The 14,020-nt window shown below is 46.3% G+C and overlaps 1 protein-coding gene across 2 annotated transcripts in view; it reads left to right on the forward strand.

Moving 5' to 3' along the window:
• Nucleotides 1-13,579, forward strand: part of RANGAP1 (Ran GTPase activating protein 1) — a 218,029-nt gene extending 204,450 nt beyond the window's left edge. Inside the window, exons 15-17 of one of the 2 annotated variants that reach the window (XM_040359566.1) lie at nt 2,280-2,321; nt 12,049-12,170; nt 12,304-13,579. In XM_040359566.1, the coding sequence (XP_040215500.1) occupies nt 2,280-2,321; nt 12,049-12,170; nt 12,304-12,373 (234 nt within the window). In that variant the 3' untranslated portion in view covers nt 12,374-13,579. The remainder of the gene's footprint in view (nt 1-2,279; nt 2,322-12,048; nt 12,171-12,303) is intronic. The other variant, XM_040359567.1, reaches the window with a different exon arrangement.
• Nucleotides 13,580-14,020: the final 441 nt, after the last annotated feature.

The raw sequence follows: 14,020 nt of genomic DNA on the forward strand, positions 1-14,020 counted from the left end.
TCACCAGAGCTTCACAGGTTGCCACTGGAGTCCTCTTCCACTCCTCCATGATGACTCACAGAGCTGGTGGATGTTAAAGGGGTTGTAAAGGTATATGTTTTTTTCACCTTAATGCATCCTATGCATCCTACAGTGCTTGTGCTGTGTAATCTGCCCCTCTCTAAACTATAAAAACAAAACCCAAATCTTCCTGTATCCCCTTTCTAATTGGACCACAAAAATCAGGACAGCTCCGCCTTGATCACCGTGGTCTAATCAGCCCTCAAAATTTCACTCGCCTGCTCGCATTTTGCGAATAAATTTTGAGGGCTGGCGAGTGTGGGTTGCTTGGGAGCGGGGGGGGGGGGCGAGCGAGGAGAGCAGAGCCGTGTCGTTCAAACCGCAGGGAACATTACAGCTTTCAATTCTATAGCTGTGTTCCCCGCAGCGCGCGTCTTATACAGCCACTCCCCTCTTGTTCGGAAACTTTGATAGACAGATCACCCATCCCAGGATTGGATGGGTGATCTGTCTATCAAAGTTTCCCAGACAAGAGGGGAGGGGCTGTATAAGACCATTCGGCGGCAGGTCCTCCTCTCCTACCCAGCACAGGTAGGATGCAGGGGGGGGGGACTCTGGCTGCAATGTGTGGGGGGGAGGTGGAACTCTGGCTGCAATGTGTGGGGGGGGTGGAACTCTGGCTGCAATGTGTGGGGGGGGGGGGAACTCTGGCTGCAATGTGTGGGGGGGTGGAACTCTGGCTGCAATGTGTGGGGGGGGGGTGGAACTCTGGCTGCAATGTGTGGGGGGGGGTGGAACTCTGGCTGCAATGTGTGGGGGGGGGGGGAACTCTGGCTGCAATGTGTGTGGGGGGGGGTGGAACTCTGGCTGCAATGTGTGTGGGGGGTGGAACTCTGGCTGCAATGTGTGGGGGGGCGGTGGAACTCTGGCTGCAATTTTTAGGGGGAGGAACTCTGGCTGCAATGTGTGGGGGGTGAGGAACTCTGGCTGCAATGTGTGGGGGGTGAGGAACTCTGGCTGCAATGTGTGGGGGGTGAGGAACTCTGGCTGCAATGTGTGGGGGGTGAGGAACTCTGGCTGCAATGTGTGGGGGGGACTCTGGCTGCAATGTGTAGGGGGAGGAACTCTGGCTGCAATGTGTAGGGGGAGGAACTCTGGCTGCAATGTGTGGGGGGGGGGGAACTCCGGGTGCAATGTGTGGGGGGGGGAACTCCGGCTGCAATGTGTGGGGGGGAACTCCGGCTGCAATGTGTGGGGGGGGACTCCGGCTGCAATGTTTTATGGGGGGAACTCCGGCTGCAATGTGTGGGGGGGGAACTCCGGCTGCAATGTGTGGGGGGGGGACTCCGGCTGCAATGTGTGGGGGGACTCCGGCTGCAATGTGTGGGGGGGGAACTCCGGCTGCAATGTGTGGGGGGGGGACTCCGGCTGCAATGTGTGGGGGGGGGACTCCGGCTGCAATGTGTGGGGGGGGAACTCTAGCTGCAATGTGGGTGAGGGGACTCTAGCTGCAATGTGGGTGAGGGGACTGGCTGCAATGTGGGCGAGGGGACTCTGGCTGCAATGTGGGCGAGGGGACTCTGGCTGCAATGTGGGCGAGGGGACTCTGGCTGCAATGTGGGCGAGGGGACTCTGGCTGCAATTTTCCCCCACAAATTGCTTTCTTTTGGTAGTATTTGATCATCTCTGCAGTTTTTTTTTTTTTTGTACTATAAAAAAAAGAGCAACAATTTTGAAAAAAATAATCTTTTCTGACGTGTTGCTTACATGTAAAAAACTGCTAGAAAACCGCGTAAAAACCCCAAACAATATATATTTTTTTAGCAGAGACCCTAGGAAACAAAATGGTGGTGGTTGCAATATTTTATGTCACACGGTATTTGCGCAGCGGTCTTTCAAACGCAATTTGTTGGGGAAAAAATATACATTAATGAATAAAATAATGAACTAAACAGTAAAGTTAGCCTATTTTTTTTATCCCAAAGTTTTGATTACCTGTTTTTGTGTATTTAATTAAGATATATATATATATATATTTTTTATCTAAATTATACATACAAGTGCACTGATTGGTGGCTTGTTGTGTTTAATAAATGTTTAATTAAACACATTTTCTGTATCGCTTCTTATTATTTAAGGCTGCTTTCACACTGGAGCGGGCAGGCCTTGACGGTAAAACGCCGCTAGTTTTAGCAGCGCTTTACTGTGATTCTAGAGGCGCACTTAAATGCGCCCGTGTAGGTCAGTGTAAAAATAAATATATATTTTTTTTTTTAAAGGAACCCGTCCCGCCGAGCTCGCAAGCAGAAGCGAACGCATATGTAAGTCATGCCCACATATAAAAACAGTGTTTAAACCACACGTGAGGTATCACCGTGATCGTTAGTGCAAGAACAATAATTCTAGTGTTAGATCGCCTCTGTAACTCAAAACTGGTAACCTGTAGAAATTTTTAATTAAACGTCGCTTATGGTAATTTTTAAGGGTCAAAGTTCATCACCATTCCACGAGCGGGCAAGATTTTAAAGCGTGACATGTTGGTTATCAATTTACTCAGCGCAACATTATCTTTCGCAATCTAAAGAAATTGGGCTAACTTTACTGTTATTTTTTAAGTCAAAGTGTATTTTTTCCAAAGAAATTGCGCTTGTAAGACTGCTGCGCAAATAGAGTGTGACATAAAGTATTGCAACATCCCCCATTTTATGCTCTAGGGTGTCTAGAAAAAAATATATAATGTTTGAGTGTTACAATAAATTTTCTAGCAAAAAAAAAACTATTTTAATTTGTAAACGACAAGTGTCAAAAAGAGGCTTGTCCTTATGTAGTTAGACCCATGTATGATCTTGACCACTGTGCTGCAGCTTAGTTTCAGAGTCTTGGCAATCTTCTTTTAGCCTAGGGCAGTGATGGCGAACCTTGGCACCCCAGGTGTTTTGGAACTACATTTCCCATGATGCTCAACTACACTGCAGGGTGCATGAGCATCATGGGAAATGTAGTTCCAAAACATCTGGGGTGCCAAGGTTCGCCATCACTGGCCTATGACATCTTTATGTAGAGCAACAATTCTTTTTTTCTTGGCCATGAGGTGCCATGTTGAACTTCCAGTAACCATTGTGAGAGCAATAACATCAAATTATACACACCTGCTCCCCATTCACATCTGAGATCTTGTAACACGAAAGAGTCGCATGACACTGGGAAAGGAAAATAGATAATTAGGCCCAATTTGGAAATTTTCACTTAGGGTTGTACCAGCGTTTTAGAAATAAATGGCTGTGTGTTGTTGTTTTGAGGGGACAGCAAATTTACACTGGTTTACAAGCTTTTACACTCACTACTTTACATTGTAGCAAAGTGTAATTTCTACAGTGTTGTCACATGAAAAGATATAATAAAATATTTACAAAAATGTGAGGGGGTGTACTCTCTTTTATGAGATACTGTATATGGCACTAGAACCCTCAATAGTGTATCTCCCCACATGACTTCTTAGCTTGCCCTCCATCTTGGTGTCCCGCTCGTCCTACTATTTTATCCCTGATGCAGAATAAATTATAAATTGACCCGTGAACTGCAGTGCCAATATCTTCCTGCTGTGTCCAAAAAACAAATATGAAGACACCCATGACTGATTCAGCCTGCTGAAATCCAAGCAGTTTATCATTCATTGGTGAATATGAAAAAGTGTAGCGCTTATTTTTGTGACAAAGTCAGTTAACAACACATGTCAAATGTTGTAAACATACATACATATATATATGAAATCTTAATTTCAGTGACACCAAGTGACTGAGTGTGATCCGTGAAAAAAAAAATATCAGAACAAAGCAGTCCTCTATTGTGACCACACACATAGCAGTGGCTTGCTCCTGTCCTGCTGGCTTGTATTTCAAAGTAAGTGCACACCACTAGCTTTGTAAATAGGAATGTGCATGTTGTCTTATACGATAAACATTATTCAGTTAAACCTGGGATAGGGAAAGTGTCGAAAAAAACTGCAAGATTAAAATGAAGAGTCCCACATGGATGTGACCCTCTCTGTGAAAGAATAGAGACTCCACCACCGATGTAAGGGGGAGGCTTATCAGATGGTGTTGACTTGGTGAGGTTTATACCACCCAAGTCAAACCAGGCTTATATAATCAGTCAGCATGATGTATCCAGCTGGTCCTGAATCCACATATCAGTTGGCACCGCAAATTTCAGTAAACATCAGGAAGTGTACATGTAGTCTTGTTGGGGCAAGAGATACGGTAACCACATACCATGTGTAATGGGAATAAAAACTCATAGTGTGATACCGTACAAGGTAGTATTTATTAAAAAGATAAAAAAAATTTGGAAGAACATCATAGGCATATCACAAAGTGAAAAAGCGATGTGTGTGAATGGGTCTACCCAACACGTTTCAACTAAACAGTCATAACCTAGGGTGTTCATTTTTTAATCTTTTTAATAAATACTACCTTGTACGGTATCACACTATGTGAGTTTTTTTTTCCCATTACGCATGTTATGTGGTTACCGTATCTCTGGCTCCAACAAGACTACATGTATTTGCACTTCCTGGTGTTTAATGGAATTTGCGGTGCCGACTGATATGTGGATTCAGGACCAGCTGGATACATCTTGCTGACTGATTATATAAGCCTGTTTTGACTTGGGTGGTATAAACCTCACCAAGTCAACACCATCTGGTAAGCCTCCCCCTTACATCGGTGGTGGTGTATATTTTTTTTCATGGATCACACTCAGTCACTTGGTGTCACTGAAATTAAGATTTCATATTTATGTATGTTTACAACATTTGACACGTTTTTGCTTTGTCTCAGCTGTGTTGACAGCTAATTTTTGTGTTCACTTATTGCACAGAGCAGTATATCCATATACAGTGATGAAAATAAGTATTTGAACACCCTGCTATTTTGCAAGTTCTCCCACTTGGAAATCATGGAGGGGTCTGAAATTGTTATCGTAGGTGCATGTCCACTGTGAGAGACATAATCAAAAAAAAAAGAATCCAGAAATCACAATGTATGATTTTTTTAACTATTTATTTGTATGATACAGCTGCAAATAAGTATTTGAACACCTGAGAAAATCAATGTTAATATTTGGTACAGTAGCCTTTGTTTGCAATTACAGAGGTCAAACGTTTCTTGTAGTTTTTCACCAGGTTTGCACACACTGGAGGAGGGATTTTGGCCCACTCCTCCACACAGATCTTCTCTAGATCAGTCAGGTTTCTGGGCTGTCGCTGAGAAACACGGAGTTTGAGCTCCCTCCAAAGATTCTCTATTGGGTTTAGGTCTGGAGACTGGCTAGGCCACGCCAGAACCTTGATATGCTTCTTACAGAGCCACTCCTTGGTTATCCTGGCTGTGTGCTTCGGGTCATTGTCATGTTGGAAGACCCAGCCTCGACCCATCTTCAAAGCTCTAACTGAGGGAAGGAGGTTGTTGCCCAAAATCTCGCAATACATGGCCCCGGTCATCCTCTCCTTAATACAGTGCAGTCGCCCTGTCCCATGCGCAGAAAAACACCCTTAAAGCATGATGCTACCACCCCCATGCTTCACAGTAGGGATGGTGTTCTTGGGATGGTACTCATCATTCTTTTTCCTCCAAACACGGTTAGTGGAATTATGACCAAAAAGTTCTATTTCTCCCTCGTCTTCCAGGACGGCACGCTGAGAGTAGACTGGCCACCTGACAGGAAACACAATCAAAAAAAGAGGTTAAAAGGCCCCACCCTTCCCATGTGCCTCAGTTTCTGATTGTGTTTCCCCTACAGCGAAACAGTTTTTTATTTTTCACCTGACCTAAAGCCTGGGGCTGGTGGTCCCCCCCCCCCCCCCGGAGTCTAGACCACAGGTACTGGGTGCTTTTGGGTCTGGTCAAGGTGCTTTGCACTTTCCCGGGGGGTGTCCCTTCTTTATGGTCCAGGGAGGCTGAAAGTGCAACTGAGAAGAGTGCCTCCCTGGACGCCAGAGCCTCCTAGCTAGCAGGGCTTCCCTAGTGCTCTGAGGCGGCCGTTCCTCTCTCCCCCCCCCCCCGTCTTCCCTCCTACCTTACAGGGAGACTTCCCTCTCTGCAGCGTGGTGTTGGCTGGGCGCCGCTCTGAGCGGCGCCATCACTTGCTGGGCGCGTATTGATGACGCGCACGACGTTGTGACGTCACTCCGCCCCTCCACTCGGCAAGATGGCGGCCTCCACCGGACGGATGCCGCATTTCGCTGCAGAGCACAGCAGAGGCAGAGCAACACGCAGCCGGGGAGAGAGAAGGGCCGGGCGCCCTCATCATGGAGGATCGTCTGATAGACCTGGCTGCTGAGGAGTCCACCCGGGGTGAGTCCTCCTTGTGTTCAGGGGGAATGGCTGCACTGCCCCCCCCCCCCCTTGTTGTAAAAACTCAGCTGTGAGAGTATGTTGCTAATGGGCCTTTCTATTTTACATTATGTTTTAGGAGAGGACCCTTCTGCCCAGGGGGAAGCCAGTAGATCTACTAAGCCCCCTAAAAAAATTAAGAAATGTGGGAATTGTAATGATAAACTCCCGACAGACTATAACAAGCCCTTTTGCTCCAAGTGTATCCTTAAACTAGCTGGGAAAGAGACCTCGCAAATCATGAAGGATTTTCTTTCTGTGCAGTCGGAAATGCTTGCCACTCTCAAAGATTTTAAATCCTCCTTGAAAAGTAGGGAGTCTGATCCCCCTGTGCCTGGTCCTTCGTCCCAGGAGGGATCCACTTCTGCGCGGCTGGGTTCCCGCCAGCGAACTAGGAAGGCTCCTTCCTCTGACTCCGAGGATTCTGAGGTTACTCTTCAGGACGAGGGCCTGGCGGAAAGCCAGGCGGAGGAAGAGGACGAGGATGCCAGGTCAGGAAAATATATATTTTCCGCGGATGATATGGAGGGTCTTCTTGCAGCCATTTACGCCTCTGAGCAGATCCAACATCCAGCGGAGCAGGTTTCAGCCCAGGACAGGATGTATTTGGGTTTAATTAAGCCTCAGTCTAAGACTATCCCAGTGCATCAATCCCTCAAGGATATCATCCGGAGGGAATGGGCTGAGCCAGAAAAGAAACTTCCCAAATTTAAAACCTGGAAACGCCGCTGCCCCTTTAAAGATGAGGTGGAGGATACCTTTTTCAAAGTTCCCCGTCTTGACGCATCTTTAGCTCAGGTCTCTAGACAATCCGACCTCTCTTTTGAGGATGCAGGGAGTTTAAGGGATGCCATGGATAGGCGTGCTGATACCTCCCTCCGTAGAGCCTGGGAAGCCAATGCAGCCGCTTTGGGTCCTGCGTTAGCTTCAGCATGCGTCGCAAGGAACACTGCCGCTTGGACTTCCAGGCTGTTGGATCATCTAGCAAGTTCTTCCAAGTCTAGAGAAACTCAAGAGTCCCTCCAGGTTATCGGCAGTGCGGTAGCCTATTTGGCAGACGCAGCTATTGAGACAGTTCGCGCTTCAGCCAAGACTGGAGCACTTATCAATGCTTCTAGGAGAGCTGTCTGGTTGAAAACTTGGAGGGGCGACCTTGCGTCAAAAAACCGCTTGTGTGCTATTCCGTTTGAAGGTTCCCTCCTGTTCGGCACCGCATTAGATCAGGCCCTAGCGAGATCCTCTGAGAAAGGAAATAAGTTTCCCTCCAGACCTAGAGCAAATAGGGGGAAGTTTTTTCGTCCCAACCAGAGGAAAAACCCTCCTCCAGGGAAAAAATCGGCGCCCAGCAGGCGCTGGGGGTTTGGAAAAGATAAACCAAAGAGTGGGATCCTTTTTTCCAGCCCCAAGCCTGGTGAAAAGGATCCCAAGTGACGAGAGGGTAGGGGGCAGGCTCTCCAGGTTCCTTCCCGTTTGGGAGGAAATAACCAGGAGTCCTCACGTCCTTCAGATCATCGGGGAAGGTTACAGGCTAGAATTTCGCCAGTTTCCTCCCCCTATTTTTCTCCTCACACATCTACCAAGCGATCCTCGCAAAGCCGCTGGACTTTCCCAGAACGTTGCCAGCCTGGCCGAACAGGGAGTCATAGTCCCAGTCCCTCCAAATCAAGAGGGCCAGGGGGTATACTCCCATATTTTTGTCGTTCCCAAACCATCCGGGAAATTCAGATTGATCATCAATCTCAGACCCCTGAACGTTCATCTTCAATACAAAAAATTTCGTATAGAGAATGTTTACAGTCTCAGGGGCCTCTTGTTAGAGGGCGTGTTCATGGTGACAATAGACTTGAGGGATGCTTACCTTCACGTCCCTATTTGTCCGGATCACCAGAAATTCCTCAGATTCGCCCTCACCTCTGCCCAAGGAGTTCAACACTGGCAGTTCTCGGCCCTCCCCTTCGGACTGGCTTCCAGTCCGAGGGTGTTTACGAAGGTCCTGGCAGAGGTGATGGCTTTTCTACATTTAAAGGGGATCTCCCTCGTCCCTTACTTGGACGACCTTTTGCTCTTCAACCTAAGTCGGGATCAGCTCCTTTTGGACCTGGCCACTGTCATAACCACCCTGGAATCCCTTGGTTGGATCGTGAACAAGGAGAAGTCTTCTCTCCTTCCAGAACAAAGGAAGATGTACCTAGGTTTTCTTATAGACTCCCTAGAAAGGAAGCTTGTCTTAACCCAAGACAAAGCACAGGGTCTTATGACAGCGGTCAGGTCCCTAGTAGCGGCTGTAGATTCCTCTTTCAGAGAAATCATGAGGTTGTTGGGACGGATGACTTCGTGCATCCCGGCAGTTCCTTGGACCCAACTCCACTCAAGGCCCCTGCAGGCCTTCCTTCTCTCATCTTGGGGGGGAACGGAAGAGACGTTGGATACCAGGGTCAGTATCCCGGTTCCAGTAAAAGACACCTTACAGTGGTGGCTGTTTCCCCAGAACCTTTTAAAGGGTCGTCTGTGGAGTCAGGTCAACCCGATCAAAGTCACTACAGATGCCAGCAGCTGGGGTTGGGGAGCCCATACGGAGGAACTTCGAGCCCAGGGTTCTTGGAATCCCCAGCAAAGGCGGGCTTCTTCCAACTACCGGGAGTTATTGGCGGTTGGGGAGGCTCTGGAAGCCTTCGAGGAGAGAATTCAGGGCCGAGAGGTCCTAGTTCTCTCCGACAACGCGACTACGATCGCCTTTCTCAACCGGCAAGGAGGCACCAGGTCACACTCTCTCCTAGCCCTCTCCCTGAGGATCCTAAGTTGGGTAGAACAGAGGGTGCCCTCTCTTCTAGCAGTCCATATAAGAGGGACCCTCAATCTGGAGGCCGATTTTCTGAGCCGCCAGCCCATCCTTCAGGGGGAATGGGAATTATGCCCGGAGACCTTCAGCTGGATTTGCCAACAGCTCGGTCGCCCAGAAGTAGACCTTTTTGCGTGCAAGGGGAACAAAAAGGTGAACAGGTTCTTTTCCCTCTCCCGAGAGCAGGGTTCACTGGGGGTGGATGCGTTGGCTCAGCCCTGGAGATTCCGGTTGGCCTACGCCTTTCCCCCCTTGAATCTCATCCCAAGGGTTCTGCAAAAATTGAACGCCTCAGACACCAACCTGATTTTAATCGCACCTTGGTGGCCCAAGAGGTCCTGGTTCCCCACCCTGAAACATTGGGCTCTAGCTCCCCCGCTTCCTCTCCCTCTCCGAGCGGGTCTTCTGCGGCAAGGGCCGGTCTCTCATCCGAATCCAGAGTTCTTCAGCCTGACGGCATGGCTCTTGAGAGGTGGAACCTGCAGCAGAGAGGCTGTTCGGAAAAGGTGATAGGAACCCTGTTGGCTAGTCGCAAGAAAGTCACCAGACTCATCTATGCGAGAATTTGGGGGGTCTTTTCGCGCTGGTGCTCCGCGAAACAGATCTCCTGCCCTGACATCCCCGCCATCCTGGATTTCCTCCAGGATGGGGTGGACCTAGGCTTAGCCACTAAGACCTTGAGAGTCCAAGTTACGGCCTTGTCCTATTTTTTGGACAGGAGCCTTTCTGGGGATCCTCTTATTAGGAGGTTTCTGACAGCTAGGGACAGACTTTCCCCTATACAAGTGTCTAGAATTCCCCCTTGGGACCTCTCCCTAGTCTTGAATCAGCTATCTAAGGCACCATTCGAACCTATAGATAGTATTCCAATTAAATTACTTTCATTTAAATTTACTTTTTTGTTGGCTATCACGTCTGCCAAAAGAGTTGGAGACATGCATGCTTTTTCCATTAAGGAACCCTTTCTTTGGGTTTTTGAAGACAGGGTGGTACTGAGTCAGGATCCTCTGTACCTGCCCAAAGTGGCAACTAAATTCCACAGATCCCAGGAGGTAGTCCTCCCTTCATTTTGCGCAGATCCCAAGAATGAGAAGGAGGCTACTTTTCATTGCTTGGACGTAAGACGTTGTCTTTTGATTTATTTAGAGAGGGTAAGTGAGTTTAGGAATTCCCCTCATCTTTTGGTTAATTTTTCTGGTCAGAAAAAGGGTCAGCAGGCAACGAAAGCTTCTATATCCAGATGGATCAGGCAGGCTATTTCTTTATCCTACACCTTAGCGGGTAGGCCAGTTCCTGTTATCAAGGCCCATTCCACCCGATCACTGGCAGCCTCCTGGGCAGAAAGAGCAGGAGCTTCCATAGAACAGATATGTAAAGCGGCGACCTGGTCAAGCCAGAATACGTTCGTCAGACATTACAGAGTCGAACTGCTGTCACCGCAAGATCTGATGTTTGGTAGGAAGGTCCTACAGACGGTGGTCCCGCCCTAAGGTAGGCCCGAAGATTGCTTGTTTTTCTCTCAGCGTGCCGTCCTGGAAGACGAGGGAGAAATGACCAGTTACACTTACCGGTAGCTGGATTTCTACGATGTCTTACAGGACGGCAGGCCTACTTCCCTCCCTGTTATTTACTGCTATCCGGAGTTATTTTTTGTTAGGTCCTAGGACCGTGTTCTAATAGCGGTTACTTATCTACAAACTGAGGCACACGGGAAGGGTGGGGCCTTTTAACCTCTTTTTTTGATTGTGTTTCCTGTCAGGTGGCCAGTCTACTCTCAGCGTGCCGTCCTGTAAGACATCGTAGAAATCCAGCTACCGGTAAGTGTAACTGGTCATTTTGGTCTCATCTGACCACATGACTTTCTCCCATGACTCCTCTGGATCATCCAAATGGTCATTGGCAAACTTAAGACGGGCCTTGACATGTGCTGGTTTAAGCAGGGGAACCTTCCGTGCCATGCATGATTTCAAACCATGACGTCTTAGTGTATTACCAACAGTAACCTTGGAAACGGTGGTCCCAGCTCTTTTCAGGTCATTGACCAGCTCCTCCCGTGTAGTCCTGGGCTGATTTCTCACCTTTCTTAGGATCATTGAGACCCCACGAGGTGAGATTTTGCATGGAGCCCCAGTCCGAGGGAGATTGACAGTCATGTTTAGCTTCTTCCATTTTCTAATGATTGCTCCAACAGTGGACCTTTTTTCACCAAGCTGCTTGGCAATTTCCCCGTAGCCCTTTCCAGCCTTGTGGAGGTGTACAATTTTGTCTCTAGTGTCTTTGGACAGCTCTTTGGTCTTGGCCATGTTAGTAGTTGGATTCTTACTGATTGTATGGGGTGGACAGGTGTCTTTATGCAGCTAATGACCTCAAACAGGTGCATCTAATTTAGGATAATAAATGGAGTGGAGGTGGACATTTTAAAGGCAGACTAACAGGTCTTTGAGGGTCAGAATTCTAGCTGATAGACAGGTGTTCAAATACTTATTTGCAGCTGTATCATACAAATAAATAGTTAAAAAATCCATAAATTGTGATTTCTGGATTTTTTTTTTTTTTGATTATGTCTCTCACAGTGGACATGCACCTACGATGACAATTTCAGACCCCTCCGTGATTTCCAAGTGGGAGAACTTGCAAAATAGCAGGGTGTTCAAATACTTATTTTCCTCACTGTATATTTTGCAACGTTTATCATTTATTGAATGATACTTTAATTGATGCTTTTAGTTGGAATTTCTTGTATTTCCTCACATTGGTAGCATAACTGCATTCTGACAAATATGATTTTATTTTAACAGTTTACTTATATTTTTGTAGAGTGAACATAAGATTAAACCTGTTCTGCACTTGTATGGACCCCTGCTGACCCTGAATCATGTAGTGCAACAAGACTATTTTCAGAAATCGCTTGCTCCTGTCCTGCTGGCTTTTATTTCAAAGTAAGTGCACACCACTAGCTTTGTAAATAGGAATGTGCATGTTGTCTTATACGATAAACATTATTCAGTTAAACCTGGGATAGGGAAAGGCTGTATACAATTGAATTACAATTTTTTTTTTCTATCTTTGCAGACCCAATGTTGCACTGGAATCTCAGCCTCTTGCGCGACACACTCTGCTACAAACCCTTCATACATTGTAACCTTCCCAGCTAGACCATTAAATGCGAAGTCTGACAGACTATGGAAGAATATGAACTCAATGTTACTAGGAGACTCCAAACCACTGGAGGCTAAGCTCCTTCTGCTCTTATCCTCAACCCCTATTCCAGTGTTTTGTTTACATTTATTGCCTGATTCTTACAAAACCCAGTTACCTTGGTTTGGATCTCAGGAAAGAAAAAGACTAGAACTGGATAAGCATCCAAAAGCTCGCCTAAAATTTGTGCTACTTCACCACTTGTAAGGAACTCCCCTGTCTTACAAGACTTTTTAATGCTGAAAATCTGTTGGTAGCTTCTAGTGAAAATGTGGCTAATATATATGCATTAATGGTGTGCTTATTAGAATATGGTTGATTTAGAATAAGCCTCTGTCTGTGCCATATAGTGTCCATTATCACTAGTGTTTACAGGTTAATAAGGCATTATCTGGGAATGCTGGGGAGAGATACTTGCTAAAATATATAAAAAGGTGTTAGTCATTAAATCTTTAATTTTACTGCAGTGAATTCATTGCTGAGGTTGTTTTAAAGGCGTACATAAGAAAAACTTGTGATGCTTGGTTTGGTACACTTTAGTAAAGATAGTCTCTGCAGAATGTGTCCGTTTAAACTCAAGAGATATGGAGGGCTATGTGTAAAACCTTTTAAAAAAAAAAGATAATTCACTCCATGTGCATATTATTGCATTTTTGCTGTATTAGAAATTTGTCTGAAGCCATGTGGGTTGCCGTTAGGTAAGCCACATTACATAGTTACATAAATATGCAAATGAGAAGTAACTTGTCATAATTTAGGTAAAAGTGCTTTGTGTTCTCTGAGTACACACGGGGACTGAATTGACTCATTTGGGTGTAAAAAGTGTCTAAAGAGCTGTTTACCATGGCAACATGTCACATTGCACGATTGCTGTTGGTAATAGTTTTTCTTTCAGAGATTTTTGTAAGTGCCTGTATATCGTATTAGCAACAGGTGACTTAAAATGTGCAACATCAATTACCTGTCTCATTATTTTGATGGATACTGATTTCTAGAATTGTTAGGCTTCCCATAAAGTCTAGTACATAACATTTTTGGAAAGCCCTTAGTCTTCAAAACTTTGTGCAGTGCAATGTGTTGAGCATCTATGTTTTCATACTGCTTTATTAAATCTTGTTGGGTGCAGATGATAACTTCACAATTTTTCCAATCTTCGTTGTACAGAGTTTTTTTTTTTTGTTCTTTGCTGTATGTGCAAGAAAGAAACCACTTACAACTCCTGTCAAACAATTTAAGCACATTTTCTGGTTTAAATATTTGAATTGATTTGTTCAGATTTTGTAATATGAATATTTAATTTACTTAAAGGGGAGGTTCACCCTAAAAACCACTTTCTCTAATTACACTGGCCCCCCACATTACAATACGATTATGCCTGTTATGTTTTTTTTTATGCTGTACATACCTTCGTACAGCTATTCACCCGTGGCTTCGGGGTTGCGAGTCCCGCGGGAGTGGGCGTTCCTCACATGCTGGTGATTGACGTTTTGACAAAAAAACAGCTCCCCCCGTCGCGTAAGCCGCGTCACGATTGGCGAAAGGAGCCGAAGGGCGATGCGCAGGCGCAGTATAGCGCCGACTCGCCGTTCGG

Source organism: Rana temporaria, chromosome 7, assembly GCF_905171775.1.
Source record: "Rana temporaria chromosome 7, aRanTem1.1, whole genome shotgun sequence".
In the NCBI taxonomy this organism is placed as follows: domain Eukaryota; kingdom Metazoa; phylum Chordata; class Amphibia; order Anura; family Ranidae; genus Rana; species Rana temporaria.